This window comes from Mesoplodon mirus (genome assembly GCF_964341445.2).
Source record: "Mesoplodon mirus genome assembly, chromosome: 9".
Classification (NCBI taxonomy): domain Eukaryota; kingdom Metazoa; phylum Chordata; class Mammalia; order Artiodactyla; family Ziphiidae; genus Mesoplodon; species Mesoplodon mirus.
The window spans coordinates 54,305,881-54,331,509 of record NC_138985.1 but is presented as its reverse complement, the minus strand read 5'-3'; the positions used below and the strand labels follow the sequence as shown (position 1 = coordinate 54,331,509).

At 41.0% G+C, this 25,629-nt stretch overlaps 1 protein-coding gene across 1 annotated transcript in view; it reads right to left on the bottom strand.

The window, feature by feature from the left end:
• Nucleotides 1-25,629, bottom strand: part of COL28A1 (collagen type XXVIII alpha 1 chain) — a gene marked incomplete at its 5' end in the record, with an annotated part of 146,241 nt that overhangs the window by 35,756 nt on the left and 84,856 nt on the right. Inside the window, 3 exon segments of the mRNA XM_082632228.1 lie at nt 15,760-15,789; nt 15,791-15,829; nt 18,010-18,078. Coding sequence (XP_082488354.1) covers nt 15,760-15,789; nt 15,791-15,829; nt 18,010-18,078 — 138 coding nt within the window.

The following is a 25,629-nucleotide window of genomic DNA, read 5'->3' as shown; positions in this document are numbered from 1 at the left end:
GAGGGCGGTGATTAGGAATCTATTAGATGTTTATACCACATCTTCTTAATTCATTCATCCCTCAATGGGCATTTAGGTTGTTTCCATATCTTGGCTATTGTGAGTAGTGCTGCAGTGAACATAGGAGGGTTAAGTGAAATAAGCCAATCACAGAAGAACTAATACTGTGTGATAGTAGTTATATGAGATAACTAAAATAGTCAAACTCACAGAAGCAGAGTAGAATGGTAGTTGCCAGGGGCTCAGGGGAGGGGGAAATGAGGAGACAACGGGTATAAAGTCTCAGTTATGCAAGATGAATAAGTCCTAGAGATCTGTCGTAAACATAATGCCTAGAGCTAACAATACTGTGCTGTACACTTAAAAGTTTGAGTAGATCTCATGTTAAGTGTACTCACAATAAAAAAAATTAAAAACTGAAATAGCTGAAAATAATGATTTGTTTTAAAAAATGGAAATGATAAATATATCCAAGTCTGTTTTTTAAGAAAATAAAGAAAATTACGTTAATTTTAAAAAGTTGAAAGAATAAAAGTACAATGGAGGCTTATGGTTAATAATTCCTATAGGCTGTCCTCAACCTCATTCATTTATATGCCTTGTTTTCCTTTCTCATTGCTTTCAACTTAGCATGGTAGTAACTGTTCCTGACAATTCAGATGCAAGTTTCAGAGGGGCAGAGCTACTCATATATGGAAATTTTTCTCTTGATTTTTCCCTGTAAAACTCTTCTACTGTCTTCATAAGCTGCGTAATGACAACCTAAGAGTTGTCCTTGCTGTACCACAGAACACACAGATGTGGGTGGCATATCTGAGGCCAAGAAACAGAATGAAATATTGTGAAAACAAAGTCACAGTCTCCTATAAAAACATATCTTTTAAGAAAATTCTGTTATTAACAAAGTTAACTCAGGCTTTAATTGCATCATGCTTGCTTCAAGGCTAAAGTAAGAAAACACTTGAGTTAACATTTAACAGTAAAAGAGACAAATATGGTATAATGAAATTATATTCACAAATTTTTATAAGCCTAGACTCATGCTCACAGTGAAGTTGAAAACCACATCAAGGGATTAACAACTGCAGAAAAATTCACAGGGAGGCAGGTTTCAGTCCAACATAAAGAAGAAAGGTCTACCAATTAAAGTTATAGAAAAAGTCTTTCAAAATATAGTGAAACGGGGGCTTCCCTGGTGGCTCAGTTGTTGAGAGTCCGCCTGCCAATGCAGGGGACACGGGTTCGTGCCCTGATCCGGGAAGATCCCACATGCCGTGGAGCGGCTGGGCCCGTGAGCCATGGCCGCCGAGCCTGCGTGTCCGGAGCCTGTGCTCCGCAACAGGAGAGGCCACAACAGTGAGAGGCCCGCATACCGCAAAATAAATAAATACATACATACATACATACATACATACATACATACATACATACATAAATATATATATATTGAAATGGAAATATTTAATACCAGTACAAGTATGGGAAAATACAAGAATGTTCTCAAGGGAAACATATAAATAAATTATGTTACACCCACGTATTGGACTACTATGTAGCTGTTAAAAAAATATAGTAAATCTTTATGTGTTGATTTGAAGGGCCATGCTTGCTCTAGTAACTGAGATGCGGGAGCGGGTAGGGTGAGCGAGTTGGGGAAATTATGTATAGAATGATTTTTAAAGGTTGCTGTGCTATATATGTGCGTGTTTTTGCAATCTAGTTGAAAATGTGGAAGCTACACCCCCAAACTGCAAACAGAGGCAACCTTTACAGGGTAGGACTGAAGGGGACAGAGGGAGACTTTCACAACTTTGAGTGATTGTGAGGTCTTTGGATTTGATACAAGGATGTGCAATTTTCATTTTAAAAGGTAACAAAGCTTTTTGAATTTGTTACAAGGTCATTGGAAAGCATACAAGAAAGGAAAAAAGCTTCTTCTCCCTAGCATGCCCAGAGTCTGGATGGCCAGATGCCTTTGAGAATGCTGTAGAATAGATTCTTGTGATGGATGGGCGGAGGACGAGGAAAAACCCTTCTAATTCAGAAGATTAAGGGCAATGCCTCTAGCAGCTACTTCCTCTTTGGCATCATGAATATTTCCTTGTTCACTAGGTTTTTCCCATCAGCATACAACATACCATAATATCTCTCACCTTTAAAAAAAAACTTCCTTAATCACACACTTCACTCGCTCTATCAGTCTTATTTCTATGTTTCCCTTTTCAAAAGTGTTGCCTATATGTTCTGTCTTCACTTCCTTTCTCACCATTATCTCTTTTTAAAACATTTTATTTTAAAATAATTTCAAACTTACAGAAAAATTGCAATAATCATGCAAATATTTCCCATATTATTTTCACCCAGATTCATCAGTTAAGATTTTCCCCCTGTATTTTATTCTCTCTCTCTCTCCTCTCTCTCTCTCTCTCTCTCTCTCTCTCTCTCTCTCTCTCCCCCTCTCTCCCTCTCTCCCTCCCCCTCTGTATGCATGAATACGTGTGTGTGTGTTACACACACAGTTCTTGTCAAGATCACCAGTGACTTCCATGTTGTCAAATCTAATGATCACTTTTCAGCTCTCATCCAATCAGCAGCACCAAAAGTAGCTGACAATGCTCTCCTTCTTGAAACACTTCACCTGGCTTCCAGGATCCACCTCCTCTTGCTTCTCTACCTACTGGCTACTACTTTGCCGTCTCCCCTGCTGAGTCCTTTTCGTTATAAAAACCTCCTTTTGCTGAAGGGCCCAGGGCCCACTTCTCTTTTCAATGTGCATTCACTCCCCACATGTACTCATCCACTCTCAAGACATTAAATATTATCTATATATTGTTAAGTCAAATGTATATTTCCTGTATTGATCTCTGCTCCAAACTCTAGATTTCTATCCCCAAATACCTACTTAAAAGCTCTGATGGGGGCTTCCCCGGTGGCGCAGTGGTTGAGAGTCCACCTGCTGATGCAGGGGACATGGATTCGTGCCCTGGTCTGGGAAAATGCCACATGCCGCGGAGCAGCTGGGCCTGTGAGCCATGGCCGCTGGGCCTGCAGGTCCGACCGCAAAAAAAAAAAAAAAAAAAAAAAAAAGCTCTGATGGAGGTTTAGCTTTTCATGTCCAAATCAAAATTTCAGGCTATGTGAGCTATTTTTTCCATACCTATCCATCCCCATTTCCCTATAGTCTCTCCCATCTCAGAAAGTGGCAACTCTGTCCTTTCAGTTGTTCAGGCCCCAAATCTTAGTCATCCTTGACTCCTTTAAATTACATCCCACATCCAATCCAGAATCCAATTTACCAATTCCAGTGGTGGAATCCCTTCCCATTTCCACCACTACCACCCTGGGCTAAACCAGCACCATCTCTTACCTGCACTTTGGCAATCTCTTCCTATCCCAACTTTTAATTTGTCTTTGTACCCGCACAGTCTACTTCCCACATGCTGCCAGAACATGATTTATATCAGGTTACTCCTCTATGCAGAGCTCTCCACTGACTTCTCATCACACCTCATGACTCACTGCATTCCAGTCATCCTGTCCCTGATGTTCTTTGAGTATGCCAGGCATGGGTTCTTATCCCAAATCCCTAAGTAAGAATGCTTAAAATTCCTTCTACCCACTGCCTGAGCTTCTATCCCATCTTTCAACATGCAGCATGGAATGTCGAGGGCTAGGGATGCACAGTGAAGAAAGACAAAGAGCATAGCCAAGAAGGGAGCGTTTTGACAAAAGAAGCAAAAGCAGGTGGTAAAGGGATTCTCCCAGTTGGAGAAGTGTCGCCCTGTGTCTTTTGTCCCTTTAATTCGTACTTTAGAATCTACTATCAGTACAGCTGACAACTCTGGGAAACTGTTTTCCACATTGGCTGCCATTATTAGGATTGAGTTGCAGTTCATGATTTCACCAGCAAAGTAACCAGGGTTAAACTTGAGGACATTTTGCTTCTTCTTGTCAAGGCTGTTTGCAATGCCACTGTCTTATGCAATGAGAAGTGGTAAATTATAAATACAGGTATTCCGTGGCTCACAAAAAATGGGCTCTCCTTGAAGTGTGAAATATGCTTCAGTCTCCCTAGTTCCCAGATCCATCTCCTATACAAATCTTTAACCCAATACTTTCAACACAAACACATTTCGCTACTTAGATAGCATGTGAGAGAATGTATGTAGCGGATGTCTCAGACTGAAGGAAATGTGCTTTATAAAGAGGTTTATAGAATCAGACTCCGTAGACTTGTAGTTTTCACTGTGGGTGAAATAAATATGAAGTCAAAATATTAAAGAAAGTCATCTTATCCTTTATAAGATAAAAAGCCCACAGACCCAATCCACTGGTCCCTATTTTCTTCTCCACTGCATGTTTTGACCTCTTTTTAAATTATACAAAGTTTCTTTTTGGTAGATGGAAAGTCTATAGAATCTAACCTCCATGCATAGGTGTTTTATTTAGCCTCACAGTCACTTCTGTCCCCTGCACTTAGCTCAGTGGCCAGCACATCGTAGATGCTGACTAATATTTATTGAGTGAATGCTCTGGAAATAGGCAAGATGATAAATATTAAGGAAGGCTATAGACAGGATTCATTTTTTATTAGATACCTAATATGCACCAGGCATTTGTTGGGTGCTCAGGTACCAAAAAACAAAAGACACAAGACATTCGCCATCTTACGTAGCTCACAGTCTTGTGGTTAGATAAGAAAGCAAGCACCTATGATAGAATGTGAGAAGTGCTATCATGGGGGTTATCCAGTGAAAACACAAAGGGAACACAGAATTAAGAAGACAGGGAGGGGGAATTCCCTAATGGTCCAGTGGCTGGGACTCCACGCTTCCACTGCAGGGGGCAAGGGTTCAATCCCTGGTCAGGGAACTAAGATCCCACGAGCTGCATGGTGCGGCCAAAAAACAAAACAAAACAAAACAAAAAAAACAAACAGGGAGGACTTCTGGAGGAAGTGCTACCTAATATGTGCCTGACATATGAGTAAGAGTGAGCCTGCTGAAGTGGGGGGTAAAAGGATCTCCCCAAGAAAAGGAAACAGTACATGCAAAAGACCTGGGGCCAGGGAACACAGCTTTCACAGAGAATTGAAAGGCTTTCGGTATGACTAGATCTTTGGGAGCTAAGGTGTTGAGAAGACTTAAGATTGGGTGCCTGGATCATACAGTCTTGCTAATTTCTGAAGCTGATCTCTTTGGGTATGTGTTTAAAAACACTTTAGATTTATTTTCCTGTTATATAAATGCATAAAGGTTTTAAAAATTATAAACTGTCAATAGATTTTGGATAACATATTCACATCCACATCTTTACCATGGATGAGGGTTTAGTTTACTAAAAAGTACATTCCAGATGTTTTCTAATGGCCAATAGAAGACAGATACCTCTTTTACTGGACTTTGGCAGGGAAGTCAGGTAACAGCAAGTGTTACTTCGGTCACGTATATCTTATAAACCTCACAATTTCACCTATAATGTCTCAGCATGTAATTATCATACACGGAAGAGAGAGAAAAAGGGAGCAAAGAGATAAAGGCAAAAGAGGAGAGGAAAATTCCACCTTTGTTCTCTCCAAATGCATAATGAAAACGTATCTAGGGTTAGGATGTTTTATTTTTGTGCCACAATCCATATATAAAGTATAGTTCAGTATGATTCAATAGCTCAAAATTCAGTTGGTAGATTTGCAGTCACATTTACATATCTGGCATCAATTTTGTCAGAATGTTTCCTATTACACATTTCTGTTTTCAGACACAGGCCACTAGATATAAATTCTTTCCTAGGGAATTAAATTTACGTAACTAGATTACAAAACTTAGATTTTCAAACACCATTTATAATTGCCTGGATTCCTAAATAGCCTCCTTAGTCCAATCCTGGTCCTGGTCCTACTACATCTATTCTCAGCCCAGCAGTCACTGTTGTTCTTTCTAAAAGTCAGTCAGACCATATCACGCTGTTGGTCAAAACCTAGAAAATCTCCTCACTTCATTCTGAGTAAAAGCCAAAGTCCTTCCAAGGGCCTATGTGGCTATACTTGATCAGGCCCTCCTCCAACTTCATTGCTGTTACCTCTTAGACCTCATCTCCAGACATACAAGTCTCTTTGCTCTTCCTTAAACATGCCAGGCAGCCTCCTGCTACCACAGGGCCTTTGCACAAGCTCTTCTCTCTGCCTGGGATGTGCTTCTCTCAGAAATCCACAAGGCTCCCGCCCTCACATCCTTCAGGTCTCTGCTCAAATGTTATCTTCTCATGATGCTATACTCTTAAAACTTCATCATAGCCCTCTATCCGCCTTACCCTGCTCTCCTTTTTTGCCATAATAGTTTTCATCTTCAAACATACTATATAACTTATTTATTATATTTATTGTCAATAGGATGCAGTTTCCATAAATGCAGGAATCTTTGTCTCTTTTGCTCATAATACATCCCAAGCACCTAGAATAGAGCCAGCATATTTACCTATACTCAATAAACACTTACTGAATGAACTACTGAAACAAAATTTTGTACAACTAGCCAAGACTGAGTATTAGAGTCAGTATCCTTGATTTTGAGCAGGAAGAAGATCTGATTTTAAAATTTGTATGTAAACTTATTTTCCTTATTTGCAGAACAAAAGCATTCTGTTTTGAAGGGCGTATTAGCATTACTCATTTCACAATCCTGGCAGAGTGTGTGTGCACTATTATTTAAGTATATACGTAACAAGAAGACACAGAAAACTTGTTTGCTTTACCAAATCACCACAGTAAGGTAACTTAAGAAGGAAGAACAGATTGAGGTTTGTGGAAGATTTATTTTTTTCTAAAACTGGCATAATAATAACAATGGGAACTACTGACTTAAAACCAACAGGAGCCAGTTGGAGAACTTTCAGAAGACTAGTATTCTAATAGATAAAAAATTTATTTTCTCCTTTGAAATTTAAGAGCCACTATTTAAAGGCGTAATTGCATACGCCAAAAATAAGATTTATAAAAGCTCACTGTTGGGCTTCCCTGGTGGCGCAGTGGTTGAGAGTCCGCCTGCCGATTCAGGGGACGCGGGTTCCTGCCCCGGTCCGGGAAGATCCCGCATGCCGCGGAGCGGCTAGGTCCGTGAGCCATGGCCGCTGAGCCTGCGCGTCCGGAGCCTGTGCTCCGCAACGAGAGAGGCCACAACAGTGAGAGGCCCGCGTACTGGAAAAAAAAAAAAAAAAAAGCCATAGAGAAAAGGACAAATTACCACCAATGGAATAGCTAAACCAACAGGTAACATTGACGCCAAAGGATGGGAAAATCTCCTGTGCACTGAGAGGAAAACTGTGTACCTAGAATTCTATACTCAGAAAAATATATTTTAAGCAGATATTAAGGAGAAATAAATATATTTAGTTTCAGGCAAACAAAAATGGAGAGAGATTGTACTAGTAGAATTTCCCTACCAAAAGAAATTCTGAAAAATCCAAGTCAGGCAGAAGGAGAATGGTTCCAGTATGAGATGAAAGGTGGATTAAAAAGGAAGAGACTAGAAAATATGTGGATAAATGTAAATAAACAGCAATCATATAAAAATGTCTTGAAGGATTTAAAATTAATTAGAATATAAAACCACAATAATAATATTAAGGTAGGGGCAAATGGAATTAAAGCATTCTAAGTTATTGTAGTAACCAGAAAGTTGGTATGGATATTTCATAAGGCAAATGTGAATATTTTTAGGAGGAAGTATTGAAAAAAGAGGAAGAAAATGTGTAAATTCCTAACTAGTAAAGGGGAAAATGCAACAGTTAAATTAATAAATCTTTAAAATGGAAAGACAAGATTAAAAAAAAGAAACATAGAATAAGTGGGACAAATAGTTTGAAATTTGAGGGTAGAAATAAATTTTAGAAGTTCACTAGTGGGACTTCCCTGGTGGTCCAGTGGTAAAGAATCCTCCTTACAATGCAGGGGACGTGGGTTCAATCCCTGGTCAGGGAACTAAGATCCCACACGCCGCGGGACAACTAAGCCTGTGGGCCACAAGTACTGAGCTTGCTTGCCTCAGCTAGAGAGCCCTCATGCCACAAACTACAGAGCCCATGTGCTCTGGAACCCACACGACACAGCTACAGAGCCCATGCTCCCTGGAGCCTGTGCACCACAACCAGAGAGAAGCTTACATGCCACAGCTAGAAAGAAACCAGCGTGCCGCAACTAAAGTTCCCACATGCCTCAGCGAAGATCCCGCGAGCCGCAACTAAGACCTAACGCAGCCAAAAATAAATTAAATAAATAAATAATAAATAAATAAATCTTTAAAAAAAAAAGTTCACTAGTTACATTAAATGTAATGAATTAATGCTCCTGGCAAAAGAGAAACATTGTCATACTAGAGTTTTAAAAATCCAGATACTTGTTGTCTAAAGGAAACATGTAAAGTAAGAGGATACAAAAAGGCAGAAGTAAAAGGATGAAAGTAGAATACCAGGAAAATGTAACCAAAAGACAGTAACTACATTAATTTCAGGTAGTAGAAACTTTAAGGCCAAAAGCATTATTAACCATAGCATCCTAAAGAATTCACCATAACCAATTTCCTTTATTTCCCTTTCTCCTTTTTCTTCCTAATTCCCTCTCTCTTAGAGGCATATAATTTTGTTGCCTGTTTTTCTCTATTTCAGTACTCTTTGCTCTTCTCTTGGTTACCTAGGGCAGAGTGCACACCAGTTGGACCCATGATTCCCATTATGATAATGTGAGAAGCAGTTCTAAAGAATTATTGTTTGAAGACTTTTTCATATGATGAAAGAGAGATCATTCTGGGGTTAGGTTGATCACCTGTCAGTTTGAGCCACCAACCCCCATAGACTCCACAGTCTTTGCTTTGTTAGGGATTCTGTGAGTGATCTTGAACAGGTAACTTACCTCATTTCTCCTCACTTGTTATATTTAAAATAAGAAGTCATATCTGCAGCTAGATAAGCAAAGATGCTGATAATAAAAAGCCAGTAATTATGAAGTTCTTAAGATGTCCGTAAAAGCAATAAAAAGTTTACATTACAGACCAATTGGCCACTTACTGACTTGTCACAGAGGTTTGCAGTACAAAAGAGTATGTCGTTCAACCACCCAAACCGGAAAGGACTTGATAAGCCTTTGAATGTGTGACTAGTATAGTGGTTATAACCGCTTCACCCCACAGCAGCTACGCATGCCAGCCCAGATACTGCTGTAATTCCTAGCCTTATGCCTGGTGATTGATTTCAAAAGGTCACCAAGTCCAACCCCTGGCTTCGGACAGAACTGTGCTCAGGGAAAAAGAAGTACTTTTTATGCTTCTTTCTTTTAAAAAATTTTAGATTATCAAGAAAAAAGACCTCACAGTATATATCTCACCTCTCAAAGGGCCAACTTTACATCGCAAGGTGCAAATAAAAATTTTGAGTGGCATTTAATTTTGAAGGTGTTAAACTGATCTTTTTCCTCTCTCTGACATCTACCTTGACTTGATTACTACTCAACACATGATTATTTCAGGGGGGCCGCCTGGATGGGTAGCTGTGAGCAACCTTGATTCATGACTTAACATCTCTGTGCCCTAGTTTCCTAGAACCTACCTTATAGGCTGGTGACGCTTGCATAAGATAACACATGGAATTTAGAGCATATAATATGGCCCTAGATCTCTCCCCAGGCTCAAAGCTCTGAGCAGTAAAGATGTCTCTTACCTTGCTGAATAGAGAAGGGAAAACATATATACTAGTAACTTATTTCTAACCAAGCATTGAGAAGTGGGAAAAAGATAAAATACATTTTATAAATTTTCAACAGTGAAATTCATGGGCTATCAAGATGGTAGCAGCAACTAAGGGTAATTTATTATCCATGTCCTTTACTCAGCTTGGTTTTTTTTTTGTTTGTTTTTTTCCCCTCTTTGTGGTACGCGGGCCTCTCACTGTTGTGGCCTCTCCCGTTGCGGAGCACAGGCTCCAGACGCGCAGGCTCAGCGGCCATGGCTCACGGGCCCAGCCTCTCCGCGGCATGTGGGATCTTCCCGAACCAGGGCACGAACCTGTGTCCCCTGCATCGGCAGGCGGACTCTCAACCACTGTGCCACCAGGGAAGCCCCTCAACTTTGTTTTATATGGACAATATCTGTTACAAGAAAGAAAAGAAATACATATATAGTATTTACATCTTTGTATATTAGATAGATATGAACAGGTGGGCAGGAGGCAGGGAGGAAGGAAAGGGAGAGAAAAACAACAATCTAAAATGGCCGCATGTTCACATAATTATAAATTATGCAGTACTCTAGGAAGCAGTACTACATAACTCACCCAGCAAGCTGGGTGAGTCAGCCCCGCTTGCTGTCCCTATGCAAGCTGGGCTGACTCACCCATCCTCACACCCCTGCTGATTTCCAATGCTACTGGCATCCCATGTAATCCCCTAGGACTCCAACCTTTCCCTTATTCTCCACCTGAGCCTAATCGCTGGCTTCTCTGTCTCATGATATGAGGTTCATTGTATCAGCTCTGCTTCCCTCCTCTGATGCCATCCCTGCCTCTCTCCAGCCTTTCGACCACAGCTCTCCTGCCTGGTTTCAGGTGTCCCTTTGGCCCTGGCTCTGTCAAAGACAAGAATGAGCATTTCTTGTTTGTTTCCTCATCTCACTAAACCCCAAGCCTGCTCTACTTCTTTGGCTGGTTGGTACTCAGCCTGTCTACTCAAGGCAATTTCTAAATTATCCAGTGGTACTTCTGATGCTGCTTGAAATAAGAAGATAGCAAGACTCTGAGGGTTTTTTTTTTTTTTTTTGAAGATAGGATAAAAAGAATGATAAAGCTGAACCCAGTCCCTGTAAGCCAGATCACTGTGCCCAACAGTATAAGGAGAGTGACAGGCATTCTGGAAGTTGCCATGGAGACCACTCTTGTTTTCTGTTTTCTTCCGGAAGCACCAACATACTTCAGAATAACATATAGCTTTTAAATTTCCATCTTTCCTGGAGGCAGGTTGAATTTTGCATGGCAATTGCCAGGTCTTTACCAAACCCCTGGTTCCCCTTCTTTCTGGTCACATAGTTAGACTAGCTTTCCATGAAACTAGTTCTTGCCACTAAAACGTGGGCAGAGGTGATGTGTGTCACCTCTTGGCCAAGACTCTTAAGAAGCAGGTGTGCCTCTTCCACACTCTCCCCTTTCTGCTTGCTGGGTGTAAGTGGTAAAAGGGCCCATCCAATGGAGGAAACATAAATGGAAGTTGAGGTTCTCTGAAATTCTATGTGGAAGAAAATTGCCCACCAATTAGGAAGACTCCCATTGGCCTGCCATATGAACAGAAACCTCTGTTGTATTTGACCCATTATACATTTGGTGGTCTTTTTGGTACAGGTGCCAGGCCTACACTAATTAATGCAACCAAAATTTTATGTTTTAGAGCATTACATCACATGACTGTCAAAATTCTGGGCCTTCATTCTGGAAAATATAAGAGGGACTAGTAGAAAGGGAAGGGAAGCTAGAAGAAATTATAATGTGAATAACTACAAACATTTATGGCATATGTAGCCATGTGTCAAACCTTGTTTTAGATATATTACACATACTGTCTCATTTAATTTCATTTATTCCTCATAACAACTTTAGGAAATAGTACTATTATTATCCTCACTATCATTATTCCTCAGATGTGGAAACTGAGGCAGAGGTGTAGTACTCAGGAAGCCATGATTCAAATCTGTTGACTCCATAGCCCAGGCTCTGGTTGAGTATCCACTACTGTGTACTAGGCATTTTGTACAATTTTATCTTTACAACACCTTGTGAAATAGGCTTTATTATCCCCATTTTAAAGATGAGTACGTTTTAAGCTTCGACAAAGATAAATAAGGTGCCCAAGCTTACACAACTAGACAGATTCAGGCTGAGGTCCGAGCGGCTCTCAAGCTCATTCTCTTTCCATCAGATCATGAAGATCAGAATGTAGATCGAGGGGAGAGGTCATTGGGACTAAGTTTCTCTCCATTTCTGGGCCCCAGGATTCTCGGAAGTTGATCTGTTAGCTCTGTGATCATGGAACCACTGCAGTCATCACACTCTGTCAGCTTTGGAGACACTGGGATTTCTACCAGGTAGTGTTCACTGGATTCCCCCAGCACGTCATTGAGGCTATTTGTTCACACTGATAACAAATTGGCGAGGTCTGAAATATCAGTCAGCCCATCCTTTGCCACAACCTAAACACAGGGAGTGTTTCCTCAGCCAGTAAGAGATCAGTCATGTTCAGACCTAAACAGAGAATGGAAGCCAGTGGCATGGAAGCTCATTTTTGTAATGAATGAAGGATTTATGCATAGCAGGAGTCATAGTCCAGTCCACACATCTGTTTCAGAAACTCCTAAGGTAATGGAGGGCCATCAGGAATCCTGTTTTTATAAGGACCTCCTGATCCTCTGAGAATGTCAGGGCTGATCAGGCCACAGGAACTGACTTAAACAAAGATGGAGAGAGGAAAACAGGCACAGCTCCTGAGTAGAAATGAAGAGGGGGGTGGGGGGAGAAGCCATTTCTGTCTGTCCTCATACTTGGCTTTTTAACCTGGATGACCCATCCTCTCTTTCCATCTCTCTTGGCCCTTCAAGGGCTAGTTGACACATCAAGCAATCCCTCAAGACCAAGCCCCATCCCTTCTCCCTCCTGACTTCATCTGAGGATTACTGGCATATCTAGGGAAAATGGTCAGTGCTGGGGGCTCACGTGGGACAAGATGGTGGCATCATGTAACCTCCTGACCTATGCTGTGAACCCGAATGGCCAAGGCCACCTTGGGACAAAGGAGCCACAGTCTTGTATTCATCCATACAATCAGTAGACATGTGTGGTTGAGAAAAAGCACTGAGGCCCGTGGAGGAGCTGGAGCTCCTCTGCAGCATGGAGCAGCTGGGCCACAGTGGGGATTGCAGAGCAATGGCAAGTCTTGTCTAAATACCTGCCCGATCATGTCACCCTGCTCTTTCAGTTGCCCTTAGGATTAAGACTACTCATTACTGTGGCCTACTGGACCCTACAGGGCTCTTGCCTACCCCTGTAACCCAATTCATTTCACCGTGCCACCCCTCCATATGCTCTGAAGCTCAAAAAGTGACTATTTTATGTCTAACCCCATGAGGACAGAATTCACATCTTTTTACTCATTGTTTTATGATGCACTTAGCCTATTTCCCTGACATAGTTGGTGCTTAGTCAGTATCGGTTGGTTTGTTGGTTGGTCAGTCGGTTGGTTGGCTGAATGAATAACTGACTGAAAAGTCAATATTCTAGCAACGAAGTTAGGTCAGTGCTAGAGCAGATCACTTCTGTGATTGCAGCCCGAGCCCTTATTTTCCCCGTGGTTGGGATGGCATAGAGAGATGGGGTACAAGTCAGGCCCTGATGTTAAAGGTTAACAGCAAGGGCGTCCATCGAAGTCTCACCAACAGACGTACCAATTAAAGCAAGTTTCACTGATTCAAATGGATTTTAGAAAGGGGTGTGAAATAAATTCAACAAATGAACATAAGAAATGAAATTTCACTAAATATGTAGCCTTAAAATGACTCAGGAACACCACCAATTCGATTTTTCAGTTCCCTCCCTTTTGCAGTGATGGTACAAGCCAGGGTCAGACAAACGAGGTAGGCATCCTAAGGGAAATAATTTTGCCCTGTTGCCAACAGGATGCCAGGATGTCTAGAGAGGTTTTGTGAGGCAGCCTTGGTCAAGGCTCACTGCCAAGTAGCATCAGGCCACAACCCTCGGTGGAGGAAAGGTTATCTCATTTCTGATAGGACTGGATACGTGGCAGTTTTCATTTTGGTTCTTTCCTTTTTATGGTAGATTTCCCACCATAGTTTCACTCAGGAGGGACTTTGAACATGGCATAACCTGGAGGGCATAAGGAAGGGCAGAGTTGGTAAGGTTAAATTAAGTGCAGCCTAAGAGGCCCCTATGTCAATAAGGAAATAGTTCCCAGATAACAAAGGGAGAAAGCTGGCACAGGATTTAACGAGGTAGTGATAATGAACTCACAGCACATGTGAACTGAGCTTGGTGACAAGCCGGTGGTCAATTATAGGTTCATTGCTAAAGCAAACGCATAAATACAAAACTATCTTTTAACTGTAGAATAGGAAGATTAAGTATGAAAGATGCTGTTTACAAGGAAGCAGGTTTCTGCTGTATTTTCCTGTGCTTGTTCACTATCAGCAGTATTAACTGGCGTTTGCTTGGATCCTCAGCCTGAAAGATGAACAACTGTTATGTAAAAGATCTGCAGTGGGGCTTCCCTGGTGGTGCAGTGGTTGAGAGTCCGCCTGCCGATGCAGGGGACACAGGTTCGTGCCCTGGTCCAGGAAGATCCCATATGCCGCGGAGCGGCTGGGACCATGCGCCATGGCCGCTGAGCCTGCGCCTCTGGAGCCTGTGCTCCGCAACGAGAGAGGCCACAACAGTGAGAGCCCCGCGTACGGCAAAAAAAAAAAAAAAAAAAAAAAAAAAAAGATCTGCAGTGGAAGCCCTAGACTCTGCGTGATAGATTGGAAGATTTATCACAGATTCAATGAGTTTTGCTCTCGACAAAGCTCACTCTTAACACAGGTAGGTGGTTTAATTTCAACACAGCATTTTCACATTTATTATCTTCAGCTCCTACTGCCTCCTGCTTACTAAGAAATTCTGCTATCTAAAAAAGAGTTTATTTTGAATGCTTCCACTATTTTTTTTTTTTTTTTTTTTTGCCATACGCGGGTCTCTCACTGTTGTGGCTTCTCCTGTTGTGGAGCACGGGCTCCAGACGCGCAGGCTCAGTGGCCATGGCTCACGGGCCCAGCCACTCCGCGGCACGTGGGATCTTCCTGGACCGGGGCACGAACCCGTGTCCCCTGCATTGGCAGACGGACTCTCAACCACGGCGCCACCAGGGAAGCCCAAATGCTTCCACTTTTTTAGAGCCAATATCAATTAGCCAGGAGGGAATTATTTTTGAAGCTTAACCATAGAAGTTTATTTGGGGGGAAACAAATAGAATGAGAGGGAGCCAGTAACAAAATAAAAAATAAATAAACCATATTAGAAGTAGAAGAGGGAATTGTTTGAAATTATACAGCAGACTGTAGATGTCAAATTTTGTCTACTGAGACAGGGGAGACCCTGGGAGTCCCATCTTGATAGATAGGCTTGTCATGGCTGAGACAGAAATCAAGCAGAATGGGCGGTTGTGAACTCAGGTAGCACAGAGTCAGGGTTCTCACCTGGATGCTCAGGAGAATCATGTGGGGGGCTTTTAAACCCACAGTACTCAAGCTCTACCCGCAGAGATTCAGATTTCCTTCTTTTGGGGTAGGGCAGCAGCATTATTCAAAAGCTCCCCGGGTGAGTCCATTGTGAGCTAAAACTGGGAACTTGGGAAGCCCTGGGCAAAGAATGGAGGCTACAGGTGAGGAAGGTAAGGGAGACAGAGCACATGTGGTGGGGCACAGACTCTCCGTTCAGCTCAGAAACCAGCGGAACAGTAAACCACTGTACCCGTTCAATTTTTCTCCAAGCTACTTATGTAATGATTAGCGTTTGTGAAGCTGTTGGACTTACACCATGTTTCCACTTTTGGATGATGCCTCTAAAAACTGCTAAGCTTACATTAAGTCCATTTCATAATAGTTGTATTTTGTATTATCCACAACCTCTTCTCCCCATCGCCCTAGTGAATTGAGAGGCGACCCTGGCACACTCCTGTTCACTTACTTTGATTCCTTGTAATCCATAGCCAGGGGGGGCCAGGAGGGCCAGGCAAGCCTTTCTGCTCAGTATCACCCTGTTAGAAGACAGAGAGAAATCGGAGAGAAGGTTAAGGAGATTTAGAAAGAAACAACAGACTACTGCTCTCAGCTACATTCTCACTTCAGTCTGATGGAGACCTACATCCACGCTGCCCATATTGATATAAAGTAGTGTTTTCACAAAAATTTTAAGCCACAGAATGCTTTGCAAAAGTTTTACATGTAATCCAGCTGTAAAGAGATAAGACAGAGCTGCTTGGAGTAAGCAGAAGTGTTGGCCCCGTAGCCTCATCTGCTTGGACTCCTCCAAGCTGCTCTACCGTCAACCCCTAGAACACCAGGGGTTCGAAGACCACTCATACATAATTCTATGTAGACTTCACTGTGTTGCTCCATTTCAATATGGTGTATTAATTCACAGGGGTTGCAGTTAAAGATTCAGCAGCTATTGATGTGGATCAGAGTTGAATTTTTAAGAAAATATGTAAATGAAGCAAAATGTGCATCATTTCCCAGTATATGTTCCTTACAGCTTAAGTTGACCCCATGTTTCTTGAGGAAAGACTTCTGTGGTCAAATAAGATTGGAAAATGTTCTACACCACGGTATGAATATATTAAAGCCTCAAGAAGTCCCACAATAGAAAGGTTAGTTTAACTTTGTTTATCCCAGAAGTTCCCAAATTAACATTTTGAGGAAACAAACTTTGAGAAATCCTGAGTTAATAAAAGTTACTGTATAAGTCAGTCTTTTTCTTCCAATATGGGAAAAAGCTTTATTTTTTTCTGATTGTAAGAGGAACTCATTGGAAAAAAAAAAAGTAGAAAAAGAAATTAAAATGACAATGAAGAATAAAAATAGACCCATCATTGCATCACCCAGTGATAACAACTACTAACATCTTGGAGGGATCTTTATCCATATAAAGGGATCTGTAAGGTTAAGAAATAGCCCATTGTTGGGCTTCCCTGGTGGCGCAGTGGTTGAGAGTCCGCCTGCCAAGGCAGGGGACACGGGTTCGTGCCCCGGTCCGGGAAGATCCCACGTGCCATGGAGCGGCTGGGCCCATGAGCCATGGCCGCTGAGCCTGCGCGTCCGGAGCCTGTGCTCCGCAACGGGAGAGGCCACAACAGTGAGAGGCCCGCGTACCGCAAAAAAAAAAAAAAAAAAAAGAAATAGCCCACGGTCAAAATGGAGTTGATGGACAAAAATAGATAAACTAAGAATCTTGGTAATTCTAGGATCCTCAGTCAAATCTTTGCCTCATAAAGGCCTTTCCCTTTCCTCTCTGATAATAGGATTCTAATTCACTTCTGTGCATTTTGGATGTAAATATACATGTTTAACATTTGAATTTGTGATGGGTGGCTCTCTGAAACCTGTTTGCCCTATGAACATGCCTGATACTTTACCTTCCTTTTTGAACAAATCAAAGGAATATTTGTTAACCAAATGAATGAACAATTGAAACAGGGCTCCTCAACCTCAGCATAATTAACATTTTGAGCCGGATAATTCTTCATCATGGGAGGCTGTCCTGTGCATTGTAGGGTGTTGTTAAGCAGCATCCTTGGCGTCTACCCACTAGATGCCAGTAGCACTCCTTCCCCAGTGTGATGTAACAACCCACAATGATTCCAGACACTGCCAAGTGTCCCCCTGAGGTGGAGAGGGGAGGACATCTCCCTCATTGAGAAACACTGGATTAAAAGAATAAAAGGATAAATAATCACCAAATTGGAGGCGACAAAAGGAAGAGAAATAGAAGTGAGAGCAAAGGGAGCCAAAGGAAGTTCCTCTCACCTTCCACGGGGACAATAAATTAGGCCCTTGCACTGAGGACAGAGCGAACTACGGGCACAGCACACAATAGATCCATCAGCTGGTGTCCTGTTAAAAGGCGACCTGAGGCACCTCTGGCCAAAGTAAACACGTGCTTCTTAATGATGGCACAGCCTCTAAGGAACCTGGGAATATTTTGAGCACTTTGCAATCACTTTTTAAAAAGACATTAACTTTCTAATTTCTTTGGGGGAAGCGAATGGCTTCGTAGACCTAAATGTTCTATTTTACTGAAAGTTCACATGATATAAGAAAATAAGACTCTTCATCAACAATCAAGAGAAAACTAAGTCAGCATCAGAATGAGCACTTCCTATGCATCATCATGGGTGGTACCTGACCCTCACCCAGAGCACAGACCTGAGGGACTCACCTTTGGCCCTTGGGTTCCTATGCCCCGAGGCCCAGGGAGGCCTGGAGGGCCTCTGACACCAGGCTCTCCCTGAAAAGACACAATGAATGACAAGTTATTGATTAAAAGAAATTTTGTGATGTATAATATTTCATATAAAATTTCATATTTCATATTAAAATATTTCATATGAATTTTCATATTCAGAAATATATTTTAAAATCCCAAACCCTTGAATTTGACTAAGATGATAATTGAGCACTTTTCTTCCATATCACTTTTCTATACTTGGTCAAGGGAGTGTTATTCCTCTTTGTTTTCATTTCTTTTTTTTTTTTTTTTTTTTTTTTTTTGCGGTATGTGGGCCTCTCACTGTTGTGGCCTCTCCCGTTGCGGAGCACAGGCTTCGGACGTGCAGGCTCAGCAGCCATGGCTCACGGGCCCAGCCGCTCCGCAGCATGTGGGATCCTTCCAGACCGGGGCATGAACCCGCGTCCCCTGCATCGGCAGGCAGACTCTCAACCACTGCGCCACCAGGGAAGCCCTGTTTTTATTTCTTATTGCCATTTATCAAGCCAACCGATACGGGTTCATTTCAGAGCAATAAAGTCAATTAAATTCTTGGCAACCTTAATATATACTTTTCGGAACTCCCTTCTCAGGAATTTGGAAAAGTAATTACTGCCATTGTGAAGAGAGGGAGAAAGAAGAGACAAGAATAAAAAACAAGGGTTAAAAGATATAACCCTCTCCTGAACTGGTTGCTCTCATGTTTTTATGCGACTTGGGTTAGGGATTGGCTTTAGGATACTCCTGCCCCTAGAGTGGTTATGACTGCAGGGTGGGTTCTCTAAAGGCTTTTAGATTCGCCACTGCATGACGGTTTCATAATAGGCAACTATCACCAGAAAGTTGTTGGGGCCTGATTGGCGCAGGTCAGGCCCTGTGGTTAGACCTATTTGAGATGGGAATGATGGGAAGAAGCAGAGAAATGAAAATCTCTTTATTAACCGCCTTCTGTGTCCCCAACACTGTGCTCTGCATGTTCGTATATGAGACTTGATATAATTTAGTATTCACAAGAATCCTGTATGACAATGACTAACTTACCTAATTTCTCTGAACCTCTGTAAATTCATCAGATACATAGAAAATCATATCTACCTTTCGTGGAGATGACAGTGGAGGCAGACAAAGAATGCCATGCTTCTGCCGCCATGTCTAGCACAGAGCAGGTGCTTGGTAAGTCTTAACTCCCCACCCCACCTGGTTTTTTACAGAGGGAACTAAAGTTTGCCCAAAGCTGCACAGCTATTGAGAGGCAGGGCTAAGAGGATGTGAAGAAATAGGAACCCTGTGTGTTGCTGGTACAGCCACTTTGGAAAACAGTTTGGCAGTTTCTTAAAAAGTTCAACATAATTTTACCATTTGATCAAGTAATTTCACTCCTAGGTATACACCCAAAGAAAATGAAAACATATGTCCACACAAAGACTTACATATGAATGCTCTTTGCAGAATTATTCATAATAGCACAAAGCTGGGAGCAACCAAAATGTCCATCAACTGCTAAATGGATAGACAAAATGTGGTATATTCAGCAATAAAAAGGAATGAACTATAGCTACATGCTACAACATGGATGAACCTCAAAAACTATTTTTGGGCTTCCCTGGTGGCGCAGTGGTTGAGAGTTCGCTTGCTGATGCAGGGAACACAGGTTCGTGCCCCGGTCTGGGAAGATCCCATATGCCGTGGAGCGGCTAGGCCTGTGAGCCATGGCTGCTGAGCCTGCGCGTCCGGACCCTGTGCTCCGCAGCGGGAGAGACCACAACAGTGAGGGGCCCGCGTACCGCAAAAAAAAAAAATCCAAAACAAACAAACAAAAAAACCCTATTCTTAATGAAATAAATCAAATATTTGAGACTACATATTGTTTGAGTCCATGTACATGAAATGTCCAGAAAAGGCAAATTGATAGAGACAGAAAGTAAGTCAGTGGTTGCCTGGGGCCAGGAATAGGAACTAAGAAGGGGGATTAACTGTAAATGGGCACGAGGGATGTTGTTGGGGGGATGAAAATGTCCTGAAACTGATTTGTGATGATGGCTGTACAACGTGGTAAATGTACTAAAAAAAATCATTGAATTCTACACTTAAAATAGGTGAATTCTGTGATAAGTAAAATATGCCTCAATAAAGTTATAAATAAAAAAAAAGGCCAGAACCAGGCTTTGAACCTAGACTCCCAAGCTCTTAGGCCTAGGTTCTGTTTTGTCCATGTCCTGTTAGGAGCTAAGTAGCTGATATCAATAGCTTTCAACAGTGCAAAAGTCATAAATGATAAGAAATGATTAAATTGTTTATGTAGAAAAAATCCCATCTTTTATTTAGCTTTGCTTTCTACTTCCAAACCCTAAAATACTTCTAGAGAAAACAAGGCCTTTAGAAATGGGGAAACCTTTAAACTTTATTACTGAGTTAATTATTTTAATCTCTACTTCATAATTATGTATTCCCTTTTGCTTGCAGGCCACTGTTATGATTCTGGTTTTCTCTATCCATCTCTTCCACTTAATACTTAGCTGCTTTTGAGACCACAGGTACTAATTATCTCTTTAACACCTCTCTCCTTCTGACTGCCAAGTTTTAGTGACCCCAAGTTTCCCCCAGATTAAATGATCACCCCTATCATCAAGAGTTCCAAGTAGAGAACATGAACTTGTTCTATATTATATACATTTCTATTATCTCTTCTTTCTTGAGTACTTCTGAGGTACCTTTAAAAGGAGTATCTATAAATTCACCAGGTGAGGGTCTCCAATTATACCTTACTGTTTCACACACTTGCTCCATTTTCTCTCTTATTCAGTTCCCCCAACCATCACCCTTCAGGAGTGTCTAAAGGCTAAATGCAATAGAATAGCTGCCTCTGTGGACATCTTATTGCCCTCTGTATATTTGAACCTTGGCCAGTGAGCTTTAAGGGTGTGATCCATGTCAACTGTGGTACTGCAGTGTCTACTTCAAACAAGCTATCTGTCCTTTTCTATGTAATTGTTGACATATAACTATGTTTTACCTATCAAAGTTGTCTTTTGTAATCTCTTGATCTATGTTAATATAACCTGATATATGCTTCTATGAATCTGATAGACTTTAAACCAAGACTTACCTTAACACATTCTGCAAGTGTTAGAGTTGGTCAGTAACAGGTTTTAGGGTGGTTCCTTGGTGTTTATGGATCATACTTTTCAGTAGATGGGAATATCAAGCCCTTAATGAGCTGTGTAAGTCCACAGAGATAGTGTTCCTCCACTATGGTGGGTTCTTGAAAATGTATAGTGTCTTTTGTTCCACGGGCCATGCATCCACGCTAGACCACAACAAGGTGAATGAGCACAAGAGGACCATGGTCAGGACTCATTTCATCCCTTGATAACTCTGGTTTTGCTACAGTGCAGCGCCAATGGTACCTAAAAGGTGCATTTACTATGATATTTTCAGATATGTAGTTTTATTGTCTGTGGATAGAGTGACATTCACAAATAAGATTTTACAATAGGTACTTGCATAGCTGGACTTCCCTTCCCACACAGGATCCAAGGTTATTGGAGCCTGCAGAGGGAGCCCTTGCATTAGGAGATAATGAACAGACCTGAAAGCAAATTCTGGAGTTGCCATTTTTAACTTTGTCCATCAATTTCATAAGACCAGAAGTCTTATAAATCCTACCCCTACCCTCTCATCTCCACTCCCTCAAAAAAAGAATAACTATTTAGATTGCCTCCAGATTCCTCTTGGCCCACAAAAGGGATTCTGGATGGGAGATACTCCTTTCAATTTCATAGAAAATGGCCAAGTTTAGGACTTTCTGCAGTGCTTGCATATATGAACTTAGCAAATGATTCAGTAAAGGTTTTACCTAGACCATAACCCTGCAGTGTGGTTAGTTTCAACCTCATTAAAATCATACATAATCTTATGATGGCTCTAGTAATCATTCATTGAACATTTTACATTTTAAAAGAAAGAAAAGAAGAAAAAGAAAACAAAGGCACTATCACATGCATTCATTTTCTCTTTGGCAAATATTTGCTTTGGTTAATATTAAAATGATTATAATTAATTTTTAATAAAAGAACTCAAAATTAAAATTTATTTTTTATCATGTGGCAGGAGCATTTTAGCCATTATCTTATCTGAACTTCTTAACATCAACTTACTGCATAAGGAAACTGAGACCTAAGAGGATACATGATTTGCCAAAAGCCATGCAGCTGGAAGAAATTCAAACCCAGGTCTGACTCCAGAGTCCGTCTCCCAGCTTGGTGTTGGCTGGAGCTAGATGCAAGATGACAACTTCTCCCCAGACTTGTTTCCAGCTGCCATTTAATGCAAAGACCATGGCTATGTGGCTGTGGAAGTCCTTTTCCTACATTGAGTCAATCACACTCTCTCAAAAAGAAGAAAGAAAACATCCTGATTGTAAGATTCCCAAGAGGCCCACACAACCTACACAAGTACCCAGCTGTCTAAGGCTTCCCTCTCCCTTTGCCTCTATTGCCATTCCTCAGTTTTGTGGTTTTCCCCGATGTTTCAATTGGTTTCATTCCAGATCTCCTAGCTATACAAATTCTTACTCTCTTTTTATCCATACTGCAAATATACTTCATTTGGCATAGTAATGCATACCCCAACTACTACTACCACCACCACCACTACTACTACTACTACCACTACTACTGCTATTACTACTACTACTACTACGACTACTACTATTACTACTACTACTACTACTACGACTACTACTATTACTACTACGACTACTACGACGACGACGACGACGACTACTACTACTACTACTACTACTACTACGACTACGACTACTATTACTACTACTACTACTACTACTACTACTACTACTACTACTACCACTACTACTACCACTTTAGTGTGTTAGAATTCATAAAAATGTTTTGTAGACATTATTCCATTCACTTCGCAGAATAACCCTTTGATGGAGGCTTATTATCCCAAGTCACAGATGAGGAAGCTAAGTCTGAGGGAGATTAAATGACTTGCTGAGGTTACAGAGCTAATAAGTGGTAAAGGTTTCAAGTGGACCAGTGATAAGGAAATAGTTTGTTATACCTTTTATGTTTTATAAGATTTAAATATAATATTTGAGAAGATGGTACTCTTAGAGACAAGACAGCCCGTTAGACTTTCTCCCCCTACATATATTAATAAAGCTTTAATCACCATTTCTCCCTTTGTTTGTGCCAGTTAAGTCTCTGTCACTCTATGAGAGGGCGGTGGAAGCAGGTTACAGTTGTTCTAAAAGTGATTTCATGCTTTTCTACTTTGGGACAATAAAAAGCAAATTGAATTCACTGTGAAAAGAATTAGCTTCTCAAGGATTTTCCCCAAAAAATGTTACTCTGAAGAGTCCACTAAATGATGAAACCAAGGAATGATTGAGTTTTAAAATAAGGTAGAAGAAGTCAAAGTGATGATTAGCAGTTGCTTAATGTTTCTTTCTGGCTTTTAAATAAAATTAAGGTATAACTACTAAGCCTCCAGCTACCACAAATACAAGCACCACTCTGGAATGAATTACGTAACGAGTATATGTAATGGTTTGGTGACTCCTGAATACCTCACTTTTGGTTGCCAGGATGTCAATGGAAATTTTAGAGGCCTTCTTCTAAGCTTACGGGCAGACAACCCAGATATTGATAATGTGTATTAATTATAGATTGGCCATTGTCGTACAACTCAGTTGTTTTTCACTGACACCCTTTAAGATGAAAAGGGAGACAGTAACAATTACCAGCATACTTCTCAGGGGGATGGGGAAACAAGAAGGTGCTAGAAAACAAAAACTCAAGTCGCTATAACATTTCCTTTAGTGTACTTTCCCAGCTTGAAATTTCAAAATATTTAAAATAATTTCAATTCTTCAAATCAATTTCTCTCATAGAACTTTAATATTTACCCCAAAGCAACAGTATCTTAAATGATAACTTAAAAACTTGCTTTAGGATTTGGGAGGATTTGTTGTTGATTGTTTCTTCCTTTTCTCAAAATGAACTCATCAAAGATGAGCAAATGATTCCCCTGTACCAAGAATCTCACTGGAAAGGGACATTCTTTCTTATTTAGTTGAGTTAGAAATCTCAAAAATAAAAATGTTGACAGTGCCCTTAATATCAGGGAGAAGAAAAGGCTCTTGTACGGATATTCAATATAATTTTCCACTGGGGGAAAGTTCCTCCAGTCTGCATGATTAAAAATAAAAGTGTGTTGATGGTGATGTGGGTGTTGAATGATAAGAGGATTTAGTGTGCATCCTTAAGGCTGAAAGGAAGGTATGTATGCACTCCGGGGAAGAGAAATGCAGAGCTAGGAAAACAGCAAGGAGAAATGAAAGCAATACTGAAAATTATAAGGTAGACTACATTCCAACTCTGATTTCAGAGATCATGCATGGAACTGAATTGGGGAGTAACCTTGAAAAGTCACCTAGTCAAGTGACCTTTTCTGGCATCTAAAGGTCAAATTGCCTGGTATTTAAACTTGATATGGCTCTGGCTTTAATTAGTCCTGTTTTCAAGCTGATTGTCCTGCCTGTAGCAATTTTGCAGTCATATTATAAAAGGTGGGTTTCTTCAACTCCAATTTGGAATCATGGACCCTCAACTTCACTAGCATTAAGTCTGTATCCTAGGCCAGCCCTCCTTGTCAGACACAGTTCAAAATGGAGTTCCTTGTCCAGTCCATGTCCGCCAGTGGAATCCACCAATTCCTAATGCGTCTCTGTGTGAATCGCTCCTCTGTTCCACCACTGCCTGCTGGTGGTGTGCACATATGTGAGCCATTGCAGAGAACAGAGGGGCGATTCAGATGCTGGGAACATTTTTAGAATAATGATACTCAGTGGAATTTCACATAGACTTCCATTTTAATTTATGAGTATGGGTCACCTTTGTCAAATAAAGCGTGTATTTATAATCAAACATTTAAAGCTTCTGGAAAGTGTTTAACTCTTTGGGTTTTAGGTTTATGCTTCTGCTTCATGTTTACATAATTTAAGTTTTGACAATGGAAAAACTAGAATGGAAAGAGGAACAATCTAACTGTACACTAAACAGTGCCGAGGTAGTTGGAAAATGGACAGTATTGAAGACCGAGCATCTGTAGATCAGGACAAGTCATTCTACCTGCTCTGATTTATTCATGCACTTAGTTTTTCATTCATTCATCCATATTTATAGACTCCCTCTCACACTCAACACAATATAGTGTCAACACTGTTTATATTGTAAAGGGGCAAGTTGCTCAACCTCTCTGGCTCTTGATTTCCTTATCTGTAAAATAAGAGAGTTGTTTAAAATGCCATGAGCTTCTGGAAATATTTAGGTAACATATAATATTTAGGTAGTATACAATCATGATAACAACAATAACAACCCAACAAGCTGTTTCTGCCCAGACTTTATTCCAACGACTCTATGGTTAAAAGGTCCCTTGAGGGCTCCAAAGCGAGCTTAAAGTTCCTCTTTGCAAGAATTGGCCTAAGCTCAACTGCCGCAAAGCTTTGGGGAAGGCCTTGGCTTTCTCTGTGATGAACTAGCA